The sequence below is a fragment of the Chelonia mydas genome, chromosome 1 (assembly GCF_015237465.2).
Source record: "Chelonia mydas isolate rCheMyd1 chromosome 1, rCheMyd1.pri.v2, whole genome shotgun sequence".
NCBI lineage: Eukaryota > Metazoa > Chordata > Testudines > Cheloniidae > Chelonia > Chelonia mydas.
The window spans coordinates 3,297,254-3,318,141 of record NC_057849.1 but is presented as its reverse complement, the minus strand read 5'-3'; the positions used below and the strand labels follow the sequence as shown (position 1 = coordinate 3,318,141).

Here is a 20,888-nt window from a genome sequence, read left to right as displayed (position 1 = left end):
GCAGAAATGGAGATGGAAAAATCAAACTTTTGGCAAAAAAACTCTGCCAGTGTAAATGTAGCCTTAATTCAATGAAAGCAAGGCTAGAGAGTCCATGCTGTAGGGAGTTCCCCTGCTTGCTCAAAATCTGAGAGTGGAAAAAAATCCCCAAAGATTTGCAAAGACATGTGCCAGGGGAACACATCGTAACTAGAACACACCTCAGAGGAAAGACCTGGGTGTCACTGATTATAGCTCCACGGAAATCCTGCTTATTCACAGCAGTAGTCAAAACAAGAGAATGTTTGGGTGCCTAGGGAATGGGATGCAGTATAACCTGGTCTGGCCATGCGCTCATTTTTGGACACCCAGTCCGTATAAAGGATACAGCAGATAGAAAGGGGATTTCTGAGACAGGCTACAAAAATGGGGGAGACTACCCTATGCGGGCAGATAAAAAAATCCGGGCCTGGTCAGTTTAGAGAAGAGAAAGAAAAGAGGGCATATGATAGAGGAGAACAAAATAAAGGATTGCACCCTCAGCAAGTTTGTGGATGACACTAAACTGGGAGGAGAGGTAGATACGCTGGAGGGTAGGGATAGGATACAGAGGGCCCTAGACATATTAGAGGATTGGGCCAAAAGAAATCTGATGAGGTTCAACAAGGACAAGTGCAGAGTCCTGCCCTTAGGACGGAAGAATCCAATGCACCGCTACAGACTAGGGACCGAATGGCTAGGCAGCAGTTGTGCAGAAAAGGACCTAGGGGTGACAGCGGACGAGAAGCTGGATATGAGTCAACAGTGTGCCCTTGTTGCCAAGAAGGCCAATGGCATTTTGGGATGTATAAGTAGGGGCATTGCCAGCAGATCAAGGGACGTGATCGTTCCCCTCTATTCGACATTGGTGAGGCCTCATCTGGAGTACTGTGTCCAGTTTTGGGCCCCACACTACAAGAAGGATGTGGAGAAATTGGAGAGAGTCCAGCAAAGGGCAACAAAAATGATTAGGGGTCTGGAACACTTGACTTATGAGGAGAGGCTGAGGGAACTGGGCTTGTTTAGTCCGCAGAACAGAAGAATGAGGGGGGATTTGATAGCTGCTTTTAACTACCTGAAAGGTGGATCCAAAGAGGATGGATCTAGACTATTCTCAGTGATAGCAGATGACAGAACAAGGATTAATGCTCTCAAGTTGCAGTGGGGGAGATTTAGGTTGGATATTAGGAAAAACTTTTTCACTAGGAGGGTGGTGAAACACTGGAATGCGTTACCTAGGGAGGTGGTGGAATCCCCTTCCTTAGAAGTTTTTAAGGTCAGGCTTGACCAAGCCCTGGCTGGGATGATTTAGTTGGGATTGGTCCTGCTCTGGGCAGGAGGTTGGACTAGATGACCTCCAGAGGTCCCTTCCAACTCTGATATTATATGATGCTATGAATGGAACTGATTACGATCAAATGGACAAACATAGAACAGTTCCCAGCCAGTAATATCTATAGACACTTAGGGCTTCAAAGGTGCTAATTCCCCAAAGCTAAGGCAAATAATCAGCAAAACTGATTGGGAGGAAAAATTTAGACAGAGAAATGGGAAGGAAAATTGAGATTTCTTTAAGAAGAGTTTATGAGAGAGACAGAAAACCATGATTTTACAATCAAGAAAGTTGACAATTTTGGCTAAAAATCCAGTCCAGTGGCAAAGCGAAGGGAGCAATTGCGGTGGCGAGGGTGGAGGTAGCAATATATAGCAAAAGTGAGAAAAGGAAAAAAAGGGCTAAGGATCACAAAAAGGAGCTTATTAAGAATATTAAGGAAAAAATAAATCCTAGGAAAGCTATAGGCCAATTCCTAGAGGTAGCAAGGAATCTATTGAATGTTGTCGAAAAGGAAAATGTGTTGAAGAAATATTTTTGTTCTGAATTTGGAAAGAAGCAATATGAAGTACTTAAATCACAAGAGTTGACAAAATACTTTCCAGTCCATTAGCTGTCAAGGAGGTTGTTAAACGCACCTAGAGTAGAACCTTAGAATGACAAACACTAGAGTTACTAATTGACCGATCAACCACACACCTCATTCAAAACCAGAAGTATGCAATCAGACAGCAGCAAAGCTAAACAAAAAAACAAAAAAAAGGCAAATACAGGACAGTTCTGTGTTAAATGCAAACTATTAAAAAAAGGGAAAGTTTAAAAAAAAAGATTTGACAAAGCTGGGAAACAATGGAAAAGCTGGTATGGGATTAGTTTAAGTCCAGGAATATAACTAATTCCACACAACAACAGGGTGTGTGCAAAACAAGTCTGTTCAAATAAATTGAATTTCATCCTTTAATGAGAATACATGTTTGGTTGATTAAGGGAACTGTATAGATCCAATAGACTCTGATTTCTCTGAGGTATTTGCTTCAGTAGGGAAAATATTCTGATTAAAAATATAGATATGATACAATATCAGTAGAGCACATGTCAAATGCACAAAAATCTGGGTAACTGACAGATCTCAGAAAGCAGTTTTCAATTTGTCATTGTCAGTGAATCGGGAGATTTCTAGTGTGGTTCTTCAGGGAGCAGTTCTAAGCCAAGTACTATTCAATATTTTCATCAAGAATCTGGAAGCAATTAGAAAATCACTGCGTTTGGTGAGTTGGGACCGAACAAACAAACAAACAAAATATTTTAATACAGTCAAATGCAAAGTGATCCTCTCAGAACGGGGAATGCAGGCCCGACCCACAGACTAGGGCACTGTATTATCGAATGAAGGGAACATGACAAGGATTTAGGGGTCACTGTGGACAACCAGATCATTGTGAGCTCCCAGTGCGATGCATTGGCCAAAAGGGCTGATGCGATCCTTGGATGCATAAATGAAGGAGTGGTGAGTTGGAGCATTGGAAGGATTTTACCTCTGCACATGATTTTGGTGAAAACAACTGTGTCCAATTCTTGGGTTCACATTTCAAAAAGGATGTTGAATAATTGGAGACAATGCTAAAGGAGCCACAAAAATTATTTCAGGCTGCAGAAAATGCCTGTCGGAGAGAGGGGGACATAAAAAACATCATATATTTATCTTACCAAAAAGACCATCAAGTGGATACTTTCATGGGGAGAAATCCCTGCACACCAATGGGCTCTGTAATCTAGTGGAGAAAGGCAGAGCCAGGCCCAGGGGCTGGAAGCTGAATCCAAACAAATTCTAGTTGGAAATAAAGGACCAGTGTTTATCACTGAGGGTGATTAACCATAAAAACAAACTGCAGAGGGAAGTGATGGAATCTCCAGCTCCTCGTGTCTGCAGAACAGCGGTGCTGCCATAGCACTTCAATCTATATAGTTCTTACACTAACACCAGAGACTCTCCTGTCATCGTAGGTAATCCACCTCTTGGTAACTAGGTCAATGAAGAATTCTTCAGTAGAGCTCCTGCTCTCTACACAGGGGTTAGGTTGATATAGTACATCTCTCAGGGGTGTCAATTGTTTTGCTTTTGCAAAAGAAGCAAATGCAATGTTAGGTTGCAATAGCAGAGGCAGAGCATGCGAGTCATGGGAGGTGATAGCACCGCTCTACTCCGCGCTGGCCAGGCCTCAGCTGGAGTACAGTGTCCAGTTTCGGTCTCAAATGTATAGGAAGGATGTAGAGATACTGGAAAGGATCCAGAGGTGAGAGACAAAGAGGATCCAAGGGATGGAATTCAAGTCTTTTGAGCAAAGGCTGAAGGAACTGGGTACATCTAGCTTGGGAAAGAGGAGATTGAAGGGGGACATGGCAGTGGTCTTCAGATCCTTGAAAGGCCTCCATAAAAAAGATGGAGAAAGGCTGTTCTGTCTTACCACAGAGGGCTGGAGAAGAGACAGTGGGTTCAAAGTAGAGCATAGCAGATTTAGGTTAAATCTCAGATAAAGTGCCAAACACTAAGAACAGGAGGACATTGGAACAGACGTCTCCGGAGGTTGTGGCAGATCCTTTCAGGGAGGTTTTGAAAAGGAGGCTAAATAGCCATCTCTATGGGTTAGTTTAGACACAACCAACCCTGCATGTTGGCAGGGGGTTAGAGGAGATGACCCCTGTGATAACTTCTCAACCTGTGCCTCCATGATTCCTTGAAATAAAATCCAAGTCTAGACCAGGCCTTAGTCACATAGAAGACATGGATCTCAGTTCACAGGTAAATGGGTGAAATTGAATGGCCTGTGTTATACAGGAGGTCAGGCGGGATGATCAAATAGCCTTAAACCCTATGAACCTATTGAAAACAAATTCAATCTGTCATTTCTATTCACTGTGTTTCATAAGACATGAACCTGGAACCATTCAAGTACATTGAAAGTTTGAACTGCTAAAAGAAAACTGTTTACATAATACATATTTGGCCTGTGGAACTCCTTGCTACAGACACTGTTGGAGCAAAGAGCTTCGCTGAATGGCATTCACACATGGATTGGCCATTGTAGATGGTTTTGTGGCACCACAGTTAGTTAAGGCTGTCTCATTCCTTCAATTAGAAGATCTAATTTTCAGTTGCTTATAAGTTTGCCAAAAATTAACCATTTGGACTGAAATTTCCCATGCTGGGTGTCTGCTTCTGGATGAATTAGATTTTGAAAGCTTCAGGCATAACGATTTAGCCAAATTCTCGAATGATGCTAGGAGACATTATGTCTTGCCCATGTTGAAAAATTCTTATACTTATTCTAGTGAGCAGCCTTACCACCTCCGTGCTTTCCAGCACATTAAAGTCAGGTAACAGTCCCCACCACCCCCGTTTATAGCCAGAGCCCCACGTTGCAGGAGGAGGATGTAACCGTGCCTGTGCATTAACACACAGCTGGATCCCAAAGTCTTTACTCAGTTCTTACTCCAAGGGGAATTTTGCTGCATTGAGGCCTAAGTGAACTTCCAGCCACAGCCTCCGAATTTGGCCTTGTATTGGACACCTAGTAACATTTTTCTTCCTAAAGGATCCACTGTGCCAGTGAAATGCAGTCAGTTAGGGGCTGGAGGCCGTCATCCGGGTCGAATGGGGGGGCATAGTAAAGAGGGACATTTTGGCCCATGATAATGGATCAAACTCATCCTTTGTGGCAAGGGCCCTAGGATTTTTAATGGATGTATAGATTGGAAAGGACCGCAACCCTATTCTCTATCCCATCACATCCAGGTTGCACTGGGTTTGTCAAAAAGAGAGAGATGGTACCTGTGATTTTTTAGATGGAAGCGTCTTCCCTGGGAATCCCCCTCAGGTAGCCGTCTCCCACACTTCTCTCACCGCAGCATCTGCAGCAACATCCCACATCGAGAGCTGACAGTGGTGTGCATTGCTTATAATAGAGCTCTGTGCAATCCCAGGGGGTTCCCTCAGCCTCTAGGGGAGAAGCAGCATCTGGATGCAAACAGGCTGGAGACTGGAGACACTCTAGCCAATTTCTCTCTTTCCATGTCTGCGCTTCTCTGCTATTTATCCAGCTTCGGGAGTAAACAGCAATTAAGGGACCTTCCCAATGGGAGATGAGAACTCCTGGGCTCTCCGCTGAGTCAAAGAGGAATTGGCTGCTCTGCGCATTTATGCATATTTGCTAAAATGTAGTTGACTAGGAAGAAAATGAGGGATAATGCCCAGGTCTCTCTAGGGTCTGATACCCTGTAAATGTCCAGGATGGATGGGTAGATGGTAGACAGACAGATCAGGAGACAGATGACTTATGGGAGATAGAACACTTTCTCCAGGCACACTGGGCTGTCACTAAGGGATCAAACTAAGGGCCAAGCTTCGGATCAGGGCAGGATGGCGCAGTTCTGGGGTGCAAGGCTGGGGAGCTGGGGGGGATTGACTTGAGCCTATCGAGAGTTACTTATGAGCGACTGGGAGTTTATTCATATAACTCAGCTGGGTGTGTCCCTGCCTGTGTATGTGTGTGTAAGCCCAGGACCTGCCAGAGGTTAGTGGCTTCACTCAGTATCACAGTGTGAGAAGGACACCCCAGGTTGGTGGGACAGAGGGCTCAGCTGTCCCACAGTCCAGGTTGCACCCTGGGGATCCCATCATAGGAGTTCTATCCTTGGGCTAGTCCCAGAAAACACAGGGACTCTCACAAGATCCCCTCTCTGAGCAGGTTGTTCGAAGCCAACGTGGCTGGTTGGCGACGCTTGGAGGAAAAAGCTGAGTCCCTGGACTTTGACCTCTTACTTTTCAAGAACTCTTTCCTCCTTTCTTTGAACGAAGACCAGGCTCCCTGCAGGAAAACAGGTTTTTATGTGCTCTTCCCGTCTTCCAGTGGCTGTAGTGTCCCAGCTGCTTGCCCTGCTAGAACCTGGCAATGCCCCTTCCTTACATGGCTACCAGCTGTAGCACCCATCATGGGAAGAGAACAGGGTGTGATGCTGTGTGATTGAACAATGACCATTGTTGTCATTGTTGCTACCGCGGTTATACAACTGCTACAAAGCTTGTACCAAGTGTGTCCTGTCAGGTGTCAGTGGGAAAGTCATGATTTGCTCAGTATGACTATCCTATTTAGGTGCGTGTAACATCGCTGTGTCTGAAGCTCTGAACACTGGCGATGTACTGGTATCTTACACGTGTTGTGCTATTGGGTAACACCCCTCAGGTAGAATTTGCATGAAGGCCAGACAGCTGTGTGTTATTAGCCCATCAAGGACTCTTAGCTCTGACAATGGGCCATAGAAGAAACACAGCTCTTCAAGTATATGGACAACGGCTGCCCTTGTGAGTCATCAAAGAGAGTAAGGACACGTGACAGGTCCCCGGACTGTGAGCTTTCTTTGGGACAGTAAAATTCCATGCACAGGGGAGAAAAAATAAAAGAACGCCCGAGATATCTCCGTGTTCTCTTCGGTTCTCTGGGCTGGGTTTCCAATGCAGAAGCTCAGAACAAAGACTGATGAAGCTCAACCTGCTTGGGTAATTTCCAGAGAGACTTTTGCAAGTTAGGAGTTTATTCCATCACTGATGTGATCCTGAAGTATGAACACTGAAAAATCACTAGTATGTGGCTCATCAATAAAGAGTTAATACATCTTCTTTTTCTTTTATTGTTAAACTTTTAGATTTAAATGCTCAAGGACTGGCAGCAGCATGATCACTGGGTAAATTCTGAGTTATATATTAACCTGGCTAAGTGGCTGGTCTCTTGAGATTAGAATGACCCTATATGTGGTGAAATTGGTTTCCACTGACCACTCATCATGGAGTCCAGTGTTCAAGTTGTGAGGGAAAGGAAGGGATGCCTTGGGAGTCTGTATCTTAGGCTCTTAGTTAACCAGTGTGCTGAGACAAAAATTTACATTTGTTACTGGCTTGTTATGATCTAATGATAGAATACCCACCAGTCTGGGGTGAGTCTGCTCCATTTCTCAGTAGTTTGTCCTGAATTTGGCTTCCACAGCTGTGTCCCACTGAAGCATGGTAAGACACGAAGACAGAGATCACTGTTCATGGGTGATACACAGACTATTGCTCACTAGTCCCAGGAGGTATCCCCCTTTTACAGATGGGGAAACTGAGGCAGCATGAAGGGAAGTGTCTTGAGACAGGAGCATAGGCCATAAGTCCCTAGCTGCCAATCCCTTGCTTAGTCTCCCTCAGACCCAGCTCGTGAAGTCTCTGCAGGTGCACAGAGGCCTGGTGCTCTCTCTCCATTGGTTTCTCTAGTGAGGGGATCTCTCCTGATTTCAGTGGGGCTGCTCCCACTTACACCGGCTGAGGATCTGGCCCAAGACAATTAGCTAGAAATAAAGCATCAGCAGAGACCATTGAGCTGGGAGCGAAGAGTCCCAGCTCTGCCACGGATTCATTCATGACCAGAGAAATGGTGCTGAGGGGGAGGGTCAGGGCTCCGAGTTCCTATTCCCGCTCTGCCACTGTCTCATTTTGTGGCCTTGGGTAAATCAGGTTATCGCTGCGTGTCTAAATCCATCCATGACATGGGGATAATGCTCCCTAGTTAAAGAGCTTCTAGATGTAGTGATGAAAAGCATCCTGCAGAGCTCACGTTAGACACAGCTTCAGCCCCTGGGCAACGGGTGCCCGGTAGTTCCAGAGAAGGTGGCGTGTACATGTGTAAATACCTGGCTAATGGAAGGCTTGCTGTTTATCTCCCTCCCTGTGAGCTACCGAACCCACCCTGGCCTCTTCTGAGCATCCTGCCTTCCCAACTAACACAGGGGCTTCTCCTTCCACCACTCACAGCTGTTGTCCACCGAGCTTCAAAGCTGATCCCTTGCCCTGGCCGTAAGCCCCGGCTCAGGGCAAAGGGCTCCCAGCCCATCCCCATTGAGGCCTCCAGGAATTAGGAACAACAGGGAGCTGAAAGCTAAAGAAAAAAGCCACACAATGGTCTCTTCCCTCAGGGGTCTGTGGCTGAGCTTTAGGGCCCACAAGCTGTAAGATGCACAGTCTCGCCCACCTGCAGCACAACACTGCTCCCAACCTCAGCTGCTTTTTTAAGGATTCCTGGCTTCCTGGAGCAGAGGGAGCCCAGCTGGGGGTGGGGAGGGGAGTGTAAATGAACCAGGAGTGGAAGGGGTTGGGGAGGAGAGGAGATAGGAACAGAGGAGGGGCCTTGGGGGAAGAGGTAGGACGGGGGAGGGGCATTGTGGAGAGAGGTGGGGCAGGGCCTTGGGGTACAGGCAGGGCAGGGCACGGGGCCTCAGGGGTCCAGTTATCAGCAATTAGTAAGGTGGGAACCCTATGAATTAATAAATTGTACACAGACCGATTCCTCCGTTTTTCACGCTGACACAGCACAGTAAGGCCATGAAAGGATTAAATATCGCTTTCACTGTCCAGTCAGTGATTCAGGAAAGAGGGTCCAGCACCATATAACCAGCCAGGTCTGCACGTAGCTCAATCTGAGAGTCAGAGGCTGCGGAGAAACCATTAGGCCCCTTCATGACTAAAGAGCTGGAGCAGCCTGTCCCAGATCTGTTTGGTCCTTACCCCATAGATGATGGGGTTTAGCATGGGGGGCATGAAGAGGTAAACTCTGGAAAGGAGAACGTGGAAATTCAGAGCCACATTCTGGCCAAACCGGTACAGGAGGGAGATGAAGAGACGTGGGGTGTAAAAGGTTAAAATGACAAAGAGGTGGGAGCCACAGGTCCCAAAAGTCTTGATCCGAGCATCCTTTGTGGGGAGGCTGAAGATGACCCTAAGTATCTGGATATAGGACACAACAATAAAAATCCCATCCAGACCCATCACACTGAATTGCACAAAGAGTCCGTAGTAACTACTGACGCGGATGTCGGCGCAGGCCAGATTCACCACGGCCATGTGCAAGCATAAGTGCTGAGGGATGATGTTGGTTCTGCAATATGGCCATTGCCTCGCCAGGAAGGGATAGGGCAGTGCGAGCATCCCACAGCGTAGCACCATGGCCAGGCCAATCTTGGCCACGATGGGGTTTGTCAGGATGGTAGAATGTCTCAGGGGATGGCAGATGGCCACGTAGCGATCCAGAGCCATGGCCGCAAAGATCCCAGACTCCATCGCTGAGAAGCAGTGAATGAAGTACATCTGGGTAAGGCAGGCACTGAAATTGATCTCCCTGGAATTGAACCAGAAGATGCTCAACATTTTTGGGAAGATGGTCGTAGAGAGGACCAGGTCTGTGACAGCCAGCATGCAGAGGAAATAGTACATGGGCCCATGGAGGCTTGGCTCTCTCTTCACAATGAACAGGATGGTGAAGTTCCCCAAGATGGCTATTGCATACATGGTGCAGAAGGGGATGGAGATCCAGACATGGGCCGCCTCCAGGCCAGGAATGCCCAACAGAATGAAGGTGGAGGGATTGGTGAAGTTGGTTGTGTTGGAATCTGACATGGAGTTGGGGAGAAGGTTTCCAACTCTGAGGCAGAACGGTGTGTCCTGCAGGTACCGTACGTCCCACTGACTTCCTGTATGTGCCCAGCCTCTAGGGGGATGGTCGCAGTACAAATGCCTGTATGGAGAGAAAATGGTAATATGAGACAACTGGAGGCTGTTCTCATTGGTGAAGCAGATCGGTCGCCCTTCACACAGCTTTCCAGATTTAGGTTAAATCTCAGATAAACTGCCAAAGTCTAAGAACAGGAGGACATTGGAACAGAAGCGTCGGGAGCTTGTGTAAGCTCCTTTGGGGGAGGTTTTGAAAAGGAAGCAAAATAGCCATCTGTAAGGGATGGTTTAGACCCAACAAACCTTGCATCTTGGCAGGGGGTTAGACTATATGACCCCTGCGATTCCTTCTCACCCTGCGCCTCCATGATTCCTTGAAATAAAAGCCTAGTGAAGACCAGGCCTTAGCCACAGAGAAGACATGGATCTCAGTTCACAGGTAACTGGGTGAAATTGAATGGCCTGTGTTATACAGGAGGTCAGGCTGGATGATCAAATGGCCTTATACCCTGTGAATCTATCAATAAACAAAGGTTTCAGAGTAGCAGCCGTGTTAGTCTGTATTTGCAAAAAGAAAAGGAGGACTTGTGGCACCTTAGAGACTAACCAATTTATTTGAGCATAAGCTTTTGTGACCTACAGCTCACTGCATCGGATGCATAAAAGTGGAAAATGCAGTGAGGATGTTTTTATACTCACAGATCATGAAAAAATGGGTGTTTATCACTTCAAAAGGTTTTCTCCCCCCCCCCCCCCACTCTCCTGCTGGTAATACCTTATCTAAAGTGATCACTCTCCTTACAATGCGTATGAAAATCAAGGTGGGCCATTTCCAGCACAAATCCAGGTTTTCTCTCCCCCCCACTCTCCTGCTGGTAATAGCTTATCTAAAGTGATCACTCTCCTTACAATGTGTATGATAATCAAGGTGGGCCATTTCCAGCACAAATCCAGGGTTTTACAAGAACGTCTGATGAACAGGGGGGAGGAAAGGGGGTAGGAAAAAACAAGGGGAAATAGGTTATCTTGCATAATGACTTAGCCACTCCCAGTCTCTATTCAAGCCTAAGTTAATTGTATTCAATTTGCAAATGAATTCCAATTCAGCAGTCTCTCGCTGGACTCTGGTTTTGAAGTTTTTCTGTTGTAATATCGCAACTTTCATGTCTGTAATCGCGTGACCAGAGAGATTGAAGTGTTCTCTGACTGGTTTATGAATGTTATAATTCTTGACATCTGATTTGTGTCCATTTATTCTTTTACGTAGAGACTGTCCAGTTTGACCCATGTACATGGCAGAGGGGCATTGCTGGCACATGATGGCATATATCACATTGGTGGATGTGCAAGTGAACGAGCCTCTGATAGTGTGGCTGATGTTATTAGGCCCTGTGATGGTATCCCCTGAATATTATCAGCAGGAGAATAGGGTGGGGGAGAGAAAACCTTTTGAAGAGATAAACACCCATTTTTTCATGATCCGTGTGTATAAAAACATCCTCACTGCATTTTCCACTTTTATGCATCCGATGAAGTGAGCTGTAGCTCACGAAAGCTCATGCTCAAATAAATTGGTTAGTCTCTAAGGTGCCACAAGTCCTCCTTTTCTTGTTTCAATAAACAAAGTAGATCTGGCATTTATATTCACTGTGTTTCATAACAAATGAACATGGAAAACTTCAGGTGCATTGAAAGTTTGAACGTATAACACTGCTAAAAGAAAACTGTTTACAAAGTACATATTTGGCCTGAGGAATTCCTTGTCACAGACACTGTTGGAGAAAAGAGCTTCGCTGAATGGCATTCACACATGGATTGGCCATTGTAGATGGTTTTGTGGCACCACAGTTAGTTAAGGCTGTCTCATTCCTTCAATTAGAAGACCTATTTTTCAGTTGCTTATACGTTTGCCAAACATTAACCATTTGGACTGAAATTTCCCATGCTGGGTGTCTGCTTCTGGATGAATTGCATTTTGAAAGCTTCAGGCATAACGATTTAGCCAAATTCTCGAATGATGCTAGGAGACATTATGTCTTGCCCATGTTGAAAAATTCTTATACTTATTCTAGTGAGCAGCCTTACTACCTCCGTGCTTTCCAGCACATTAAAGTCAGGTAACAGTCCCCACCACCCCCGTTTATAGCCAGAGCCCCACGTTGCAGGAGGAGGATGTAACCGTGCCTGTGCATTAACACACAGCTGGATCCCAAAGTCTTTACTCAGTTCTTACTCCAAGGGGAATTTTGCTGCATTGAGGCCTAAGTGAACTTCCAGCCACAGCCTCCGAATTTGGCCTTGTATTGGACACCTAGTAACACTTTTCATCCTAAAGGATCCACCGTGCCAGTGAAATGCGGCCAGTTTGGGGCTGGAGACCGTCATCCATGATGGGGGGGGCATAGTAAAGAGGGACATTTTGGCCCATGATAATGGATCAAACTCATCCTTTGTGGCAAGGGCCCTAGGATTTTTAATGGATGTATAGATTGAAAAGGAGCACAACCCTATTCTCTGTCCCATCACATCCAGGTTGCACTGGGTTTGTCAAAAAGAGAGAGATGGTACCTGTGATTTTTTAGATGGAAGCGTCTTCCCTGGGAATCCCCCTCAGGTAGCCGTGTCCCACACTTCTCTCACCGCAGCATCTGCAGCAACATCCCACACTGAGAGCTGACAGTGGTGTGCATTGTTTATAATAGAGCTCTGTGCAATCCCAGGGGCTTCGCTCAGCTTCTAGGGGAGAAGCAGCATCTGGATGCAAACAGGCTGGAGACCGGAGACACTCTAGCCAATTTCTCTCTTTCCATGTCTGCGCTTCTCTGCTATTTATCCAGCTTTGGGAGTAAACAGCAATTAAGGGACCTTCCCAACGGGAGATGAGAACTCCTGGGCTCTCCGCTTAGTCAAAGAGGAATTAGCTGCTCTGCGCATTTATGCATATTTGAAAAAATGTAGTTGATTAGGAAGAAAATGAGGGATAATGCCAACGTCTCTATAGGGTCTGATACGCTGTAAATGCCCAGGATGGATGGGTAGATGGTAGACAGACAGATCAGGAGACAGAAGACTTATGGGAGATAAGAACACTTTCTCCAGGCACACTGGGCTGTCACTAAGGGATCAAACTAAGGGCCAGGCTTTGGATCAGGGCAGTATGGTGCAGTTCTGGGGTGCAAGGCTGGGGAGCTGGGAGGAATTGGCTTGAGCCTATCGAGCGTTACTTTTGAGCGACTGAGAGTTTATTCGTGTAACTGAGCTGGGTGTGTCCCTGCCTGTGTGTGTGTATAAGCCCAGTACCTGCCAGAGGTTTGTGGCTTCACTCAGCATCACATTGTGAGAGGGACACCCTAGGTTGGTGGGATAGAGGGCTTAGCTGTCCCACAGTCCAGACCCCAGACCCCGGGGATCCCATCATAGGAGTTCTATCTTTGGGCTAGTCCCAGAAAACACAGGGACTCTCACAAGATCCCCTCTCTGAGCAGGTTGTTCGAAGCCAACGTGGGTGGCTGGCGACGCTTGGAGGAAAAAGCCGAGTTCCTGGACATCGACCTCTCACTTTTCAAAAACTCTTTCCTCCTTTCTTTGAACGAAGACCAGGCTCCCTGCAGAAAAAAAGGTTTTTATGTGGTCTTCCCATCTTCCAGTGGCTGTAGTGTCCCAGCTGCTTGCCCTGCTAGAACCCGGCAATGCCCCTTCCTTATGTGGCTACCAGCTGTAGCACCCATCATGGGACGAGAACAGGGTGTGATGCTGTGTGATTGAACAATGACCATTGTTGTCATTGTTGCTACCGCGGTTATACAACTGCTACAAAGCTTGTACCAAGTGTGTCCTGTCAGGTGTCAGTGGGAAAGTCATGATTTGCTCAGTATGACTATCCTATTTAGGTGTGTGTAACATCACTGTCTCTGAAGCTCTGAACACTGGCGATGTACTGGTATCTTACACGTGTTGTGCTATTGGGTAACACCCCTCAGCTATGTTTTATTAGCCCTTCAAGGACACTTAGCTCTGACAATGGGCCATAGAAGAAACACAGCTCTTCAAGAATATGGGCAACGACTGCCCTTGTGAGTCATCAAAGAGAGTAAGGACACGTGACAGGCCCCTGGACTGTGAGCTTTCTTTGGTACAGTAAAATTCCATGCACAGGGCAGAGAACATAAAAGAACCCCCGAGATATCTCCGCGTTGTTTTCGGTTCTCTGGGCTGGGTTTCCAACGCAGAAGCTCAGAACAAAGACTGATGAAGCCCAACCTGATTGGGTAATTTCCAGAGAGACTTTTGCAAGTTAGCAGTTTATTCCATCTCTGATGTGATCCTGATGTATGAACACTGAAAAATCACTTGTAATATCTCATCTACAAACCATTAATAACTCTTCTTTTTCTTTTATTATTAAACATTTAGCTTTTAATTGCTAAAGTACTGGCAGCAGTGTGATCACTGGCTAAATTCTGAGTTATATATTGATCTGGCTAAGTGACTGTTCTCTTGAGATTAGAATGACCCCATATGTGGTGAAACTGGGTTTCACTGAGCACTCATCATGGAGTCCCATTTCCAAGTGGTGAGGCAAAGACTGGAATGCCTGAGGAGACTATTTTTGGCTCTACGTTAACCAGTGTGATGAGACAGAAATTTACATTTGCTACTGGCTTGTTGTAATCTAATGGTAAAATACCCACCAGTCTGGCGTGCGTCTGCCCCATTTCTCAGCAGTTTGTCCTGAATTTGGCTTCCACAGCTGTGTCCCACTGCAGCATGGTAAGACACGGACACAGAGATTACCATTCATGCGTGATTCACAGACTATTGCTCTCTAGTCCGAGGAGGTATCCCCCTTTTACAGATGGGGAAACTGAGGCAGCATGAAGGAAATTGTTTTGAGACGGGAGCATAGGCCATGAGTCCCTAGCTGCCAATCCCTTGCTTAGTCTCTCTCAGACCCAGCTCGTGAAGTCTCTGCAGCAGCACAGAGGCCTGGTGCTCTCTCTCCATTGTTTTCCCTAGTGAGGGGATCTCCCCTGATTTCAGTGAGGGCTGCTCCCACTTACACCAGCTGAGCATTTGGAGACGTCTTCCCCCAAAATATCCCTCCAAGCCCTAAACCCTCTTTCCTTGGGAAGTCTTGATAAGAATCCTCACCATTGGTACAGGTGAACACAGATCCAAACCCTTGGATCTTAAGAACAATGAAAAATCAATCAGGTTTTTAAAAGAAGAATTTTAATTAAAGAAAAGGTAAAGGAATCACTTCTGTAAAATCAGGATGGTAAATACCCTATAGGGTAATCAGATTCAAAACATAGAGAATCCCTCAAGGCAAAATGTTAAGTTACAAAAAGACACGAAAACAGGAATATACATTCCATCCAGTGCAGCTTATTTTACGAGCCATTAAACAAAAGGAAATCTAACTCATTTCTATCTAGATTACTTACTAATTTAACAGCGGTTGTAAGGTTGCATTCCTGATCTGTTTCCAGCAAAAGCATCGCACAGACAGACAAACACTTTGTTCACCCCTCCCTTCTAGATTTGAAAGTACCTTGTCCCCTCATTGGTCATTTTGGATCAGGTGCCAGCGAGGTTACCTTACCTTCTTAACCCTTTATAGGTGAAAGGGTTTTGCATCTGGCCAGGAGGGATTTTTTGTACTGTATACAGAAAGGTGGTTAGCCTTCCATTTATATTTATGACATGGCCCAAGACAATTAACTAGAGATAAAGCATCAGAAGAGTTCAGTGAGCTAGGAGCAAAGAGTCCCAGCTCTGCCACGGATTTGTTGTGTGATCTCGGGCACAGCCTTAAATAGAGATTATTATTTATTATTCCTAGTCTGTTGCTATCGAAAGGTTTTAATCAGGGCCCATGAGTCACACGCTGCACTGATTTGGTTCCTTGCAACACATCATTGGTCTCAATGAACGATGCAGCATTCCAGGAAGCATGTGGCCCCTGGTAAACAAGCAAGACGAGGCTGAAAACTGAGCTTTGTGGACACCTGTTTTTGCAGCTGTGGTTTTTAGCTGTTTCTTTAACAAATTCCTCCTGTTTAAGAAGGACGGCAACTCCACTGACTACGCCACACAAATAGCATCACTGCAGGTAATAGACCCCAGAAGAGCAATGCCAGTTCATGGCCAGAGAAATGGTGCTGGGGAGAGAGGGTCAGGAGATCCAGTTCCTATTCCCACTATGCCACCATCTCACTGTGTGGCCTTGCATAAATCAGTTTATTGCTGCATGGCTTGATCCATCCATGACATGGGGATAAGGATGCCTAGTTAAAGAGCTTCTAGATGTAGTGATCAAAAGCATCCTGCAGAGCTCACGTTAGACACAGCTTCAGCCCCTGCACAACGGGTGCCCTGTAGTTCCAGAGAAGGTGGCTTGTTGATTTAATTGGGGATTGGTCCTGCTTTGAGAAGGGGGTTGGACTAGATGACCTCCTGATGTCCCTTCCAACTCTGATATTCAATGATTCTATGGTTCTATGTATACATGTGTAAAGATCTGGCTAATGGCTGCTGTTTATCTCCCTCCCTGTGAGGTACCAAAGCCACCCTGGCCTCTTCTGAGGATCCTTCCTTCCCAACTAACACAGGGGCTTCTCCTTCCACCACTCCCAGTTGCTGTCACCTTCTTTCATATCTGATCCCTTGCCCTAGACATAAGCCCTGGCTCAGGGAAAAGTGATCCCAGCCCATCCCCATTGAGGCCTCCAGGAATTAGGAACAACAGGGAGCCGAAAGCTAATGAAATAAGCCACACAATGGTCTCTTCCCTCAGGGGTCTGTGGCTGAGCTTTAGGGCCCACAAGCTGTAAGATGCACAGTCTCGCCCACCTGCAGCACAACACTGCTCCCAACCTCAGCTGCTTTTATAAGGATTCCTGGCTTCCCCCTCCACTTCTCATTGTCCCCTTGGCCCCAGCACTGTGTCTTCGCTGTGCTCACTGAGGGCTCCTTGTCAGGTTGAAGCAGTTTCTGTCCCAGCCCCGGAGCAGAGGGAGCCCAGATGCGGGTGGTGAGGGAAGTGTAAATGAACCAGGAGTGGATGGGGTTGGGGAGGAGAGGAGATAGGAACAGAGGAGGGGCCTTGGGAAAAGAGGTGGGGCAAGGCCTTGAGGGTACAGGCAGGGCAGGGCACCGGACCTCAGGGGTCCAATTATCAGCAATTAGTAAGGTGGGAACTCTATGAATTAATAAATTTTATACAGACCGATTCCTCCATTTGTCACGCTGACACAGCACAGTAAGGCCATGAAAGGATTAAATGTCACTTTCAGTGTCCAGTCAGTGATTCAGCAAAGAGGGTCCAGCACCATATAACCAACCAGTTCTGCACGTAGCTCAATCTGAGAGTCAGAGGCTGTGGAGAAACCATTAGGCCCCTTCATGAGTAAAGAGCTGGAGCAGCCTGTCCCAGATCTGTTTGGTCCTTACCCCATAGATGATGGGGTTTAGCATGGGGGGCATGAAGAGGTAAACGTTGGAAAAGAGAACGTGGAAATTCAGAGCCACATTCTGGCCAAACCGGTACAGGAGGGAGATGAAGAGACGTGGGGTGTAAAAGGCTAAAATGACAAAGAGGTGGGAGCCACAGGTCCCAAAAGTCTTGAGCCGGGCATCCTTTGTGGGGAGGCTGAAGATGGCCCTAAGGACCTGGATATAGGACACAACAATAAAAATCCCATCCAGACCCATCACACTGAATTGCACAAAGAGTCCGTAGTAACTACTGATGCGGATGTCGGCGCAGGCCAGATTCACCACGGCCATGTGCAAGCATAAGTGCTGAGGGATGATGTTGGTTCTGCAATATGGCCATTGCCTCGCCAGGAAGGGATAGGGCAGTGTGAGCATCCCGCAGCGTAGCACCATGGCCAGGCCAATCTTGGCCACAATGGGGTTTGTCAGGATGGTCGAATGTCTCAGGGGATGGCAGATGGCCACGTAGCGATCCAGAGCCATGGCCGCAAAGATCCCAGACTCCATCGCTGAGAAGCAGTGAATGAAGTACATCTGGGTGAGGCAGGCACTGAAATCGATCTCCCTGGAATTGAACCAGAAGATGCTCAACATTTTGGGGAAGATGGTCGTAGAGAGGACCAGGTCGGTGACAGCCAGCATGCAGAGGAAATAGTACATGGGCCCATGGAGGCTTGGCTCTCTCTTCACAATGAACAGGATGGTGAAGTTCCCCAAGATGGCTATTGCATACATGGTGCAGAAGGGAATGGAGATCCAGACGTGGACTGCCTCTAGGCCAGGAATGCCCAGCAGGATGAAGGTGGAGGGGTTGGTGAAGTGGGTTGTGTTGGAATCTGACATTAAGAAGGGGAGAAGGTGTCCAACAATGTCTCCTGCATGGACCACGCGTCCCACTGACTTCCTGTATGTGCCCAGCCTCTAGGAGGATGGTCGCAGTACAAATGCCTGGATGGAGAGAAAATGTGAATATGAGACACTACATTCACAACTGGAGGCTGTTCTCATTGGTGAAGCAGATCGGTCGCCCTTCACACCCTGAAAAAATGACATTTTTATGATTCAGAGAAAAGAATTATGAACACATGATGCTACTAATGCCAATTCCATGTGTTATGGTGCTCAGTGTGTCAGTAACTCCAACACATCGTGGTCTGGGAAACCTTAATAGACACCAGCAGGAAACACAATTGTGGATACTCGTTATTCATCATTGTTCCTTAGGCCTTGTCTACACTGCCAAGTTTTTCCACCCAAAAAATATCTGTTGGAGAAGAAACAGTGGCCCTGTACACGCTGCAAAGCCACTTTTAACGATGGAACTTCTCAGTTTCAGTGAGATAATAAAACCACCTTGACGCGAGTGGTAAGGCTTTTTATGCAAAACTTTTGTCACTGAAGCTCCAGTGTAGACCCTTGCGCTTGATTTTATTGCTGTAATTGGCCTCTGGAAGGTGTCCCACAATGCCCATCCTGACCACTCTGCTAAGCAGTTTCAACTGCCCTGTCCTGCATCGAGGTGAATACCTTCCATCCTCCCCCTTTAGAGGCCGGGGAATTTAGAAATCCCCTCTCCTGTTTGCTCAACATGGAGAGCTTACATCACGGCTTCCTAGGTGGCCATGGTGGCTCCACACAGCAAATTCTCTCCAGTTTGGGCCACTGTGGATCTGCTGGATCTGCTCAGTGTTTGGGGAGAGGAGGCCGTGCAGTCCCAGCTGTGCTCCAGCTGTAGGAATGTTGATACCGATGGGCAGATTTCATGCAGCTTGTGGGAAAAGATCTGTGTTCAGGACACACTGCAGTGCACAGCAAAGGGGAAGGAGCTGAGGCACGCATACCAGAAGGCAAGGGAGGCAAACAGTCAGTCCAGTGCTGTGCCCCAAACCTGCCATTTTTTAAGGAGTTGGATGCTATTCTTGGCAGCGACCCCACCTCCACAACCAAGACCCCCGTGGATACTTCAGGGGGGCTGGAGCCAATTCAAACTGGACTTAACCCAGAGGAGAAAGTCATCGATGAAGATCTGGAGACATTAGAAGATGTGGAGCCCGTGTCAGCATTGCCCAGTTCTGTGTCCAGTTGTTACCCGGGGTTCTTTGAACCCAAAGCTCTTGGTAACTTTTACTCTGTGCGAGGTGGTGTCAGGAAATAAATCAGGGGAGACATGACAGTCCGACTGATAGATGGCGGCACAAACAGGACAACACAAGAGTGCTTTCACTTAAAGCTAAACTCTACCTCATCTCGAGCACCTATATACACGTCCACAACAGGTTAGTGAAACCCCCACAATCCTTGATAATTACCAAAGCTGAGTGTGGCTCTTGAGTGGCACAGCGGCAGCCCGTCTGCCAGTGGGGAACACAAGATGCATCCAGAGGAAGAGACCAGTCCTGAAGAGTCCCACCACCTCAAACTTTTTCCCTTCATTTATATATTACTAATAGAATGACATGTCCCTTAAAGCAAACTTGTTCAGTAAGCAGTTTCAATCGATTAACCAGGTGTGGGTTTTTTCAGAGTTTGCAGCCGTGAGGCCCCAATAGACATTCCTGGGGCACATCCTGCTCTTCGAAAATGCATGTATCAGCCACTTCAACACAATTCTTTTCAAGAAGAACATGGGGTCAAACTGCTCTCTCTGTGGCACCCAAGCGCCCCCCACCCCCGACCTTGGTTTAGCTAAGCCTGCTGACTTGGCTAATTTACAGCCTGCTGACTTGGCTGCTTTTAGCAATAAGCCATAGTGGTTTCAGGCACTTTACTGGTTTGCCAAAGTCTCCCCGTACACAGTCAGGAGCTCTTCTCCACTCTGGAGGTGTCCAAACAGTGGATTTGCTTTGTGAAGTGTGGAAGTGTGTACAAGAGAAATGTACAAGCCTGGCTGTGTTTCTGTGTGCTGGGCATTTCCCTGTGCAGCGAAGGAGCACGGTGGAACAGGGTGTTGATGCACACTGAGATTTCACAGGATTCCTCCAAAGAGTTTTCCAGCAAACTTTCTGCAGGTACTCCACAATCCTGTGCCAGAGGGTCCCTAGCAGAGCTCCTTTATTCCTTTCCCCTTTGAGAGACATTTTCCCGCCCCATTCTGCAATTACTTGGGCAAGGACTAAAGCAGCACACAGATGAGCAGCATAGGGATCGGGGTGGAAGCCGCAAGCATGTAGTAGATGCATCCTTGCTTCCTTGCTTCCCGTCAGGAGAGAGATATCTGCCACAATGACTCTTGCCTGTGGAAATGATTGGGAAACTTTCGAGTGTTATCCCCTGAGAAGTGCCCTCTGTCCCCTTTCACAATGCTTTTCTCCCACGCCCAATGCCCTCCAGCCCTGGGTACATTCACCATCCTTTCAGTGTTTCCCGGCATGTGTGCTTGTCAAGGGACAATCAGAAAGTGATTGGTGTGTTACCAATGGTGTATTTTAATGGAGTGTTTCAGTGCTGTACGTAGAGTTAACAATAATGCTTCAGTTTGTTGTTACTTGTGACTCACCAGATATG

The 20,888-nt window shown here is 46.9% G+C and overlaps 2 protein-coding genes across 2 annotated transcripts; both read right to left on the bottom strand.

The window, feature by feature from the left end:
- Positions 1-8,882: 8,882 nt before the first annotated feature.
- Positions 8,883-9,830, bottom strand: LOC119565155 (olfactory receptor 52K1-like). Its single transcript, XM_037889595.1, has one exon. The coding sequence runs from the start codon at positions 9,828-9,830 to the stop codon at positions 8,883-8,885; it is 948 nt and encodes a 315-aa protein (XP_037745523.1).
- Positions 9,831-17,279: 7,449 nt separating this feature from the next.
- On the bottom strand, positions 17,280-18,227 carry LOC102933481 (olfactory receptor 52R1). The gene has a single exon (XM_007057000.2). It carries the CDS (start codon positions 18,225-18,227, stop codon positions 17,280-17,282), a length of 948 nt encoding a protein of 315 aa, XP_007057062.2.
- Positions 18,228-20,888: the final 2,661 nt, after the last annotated feature.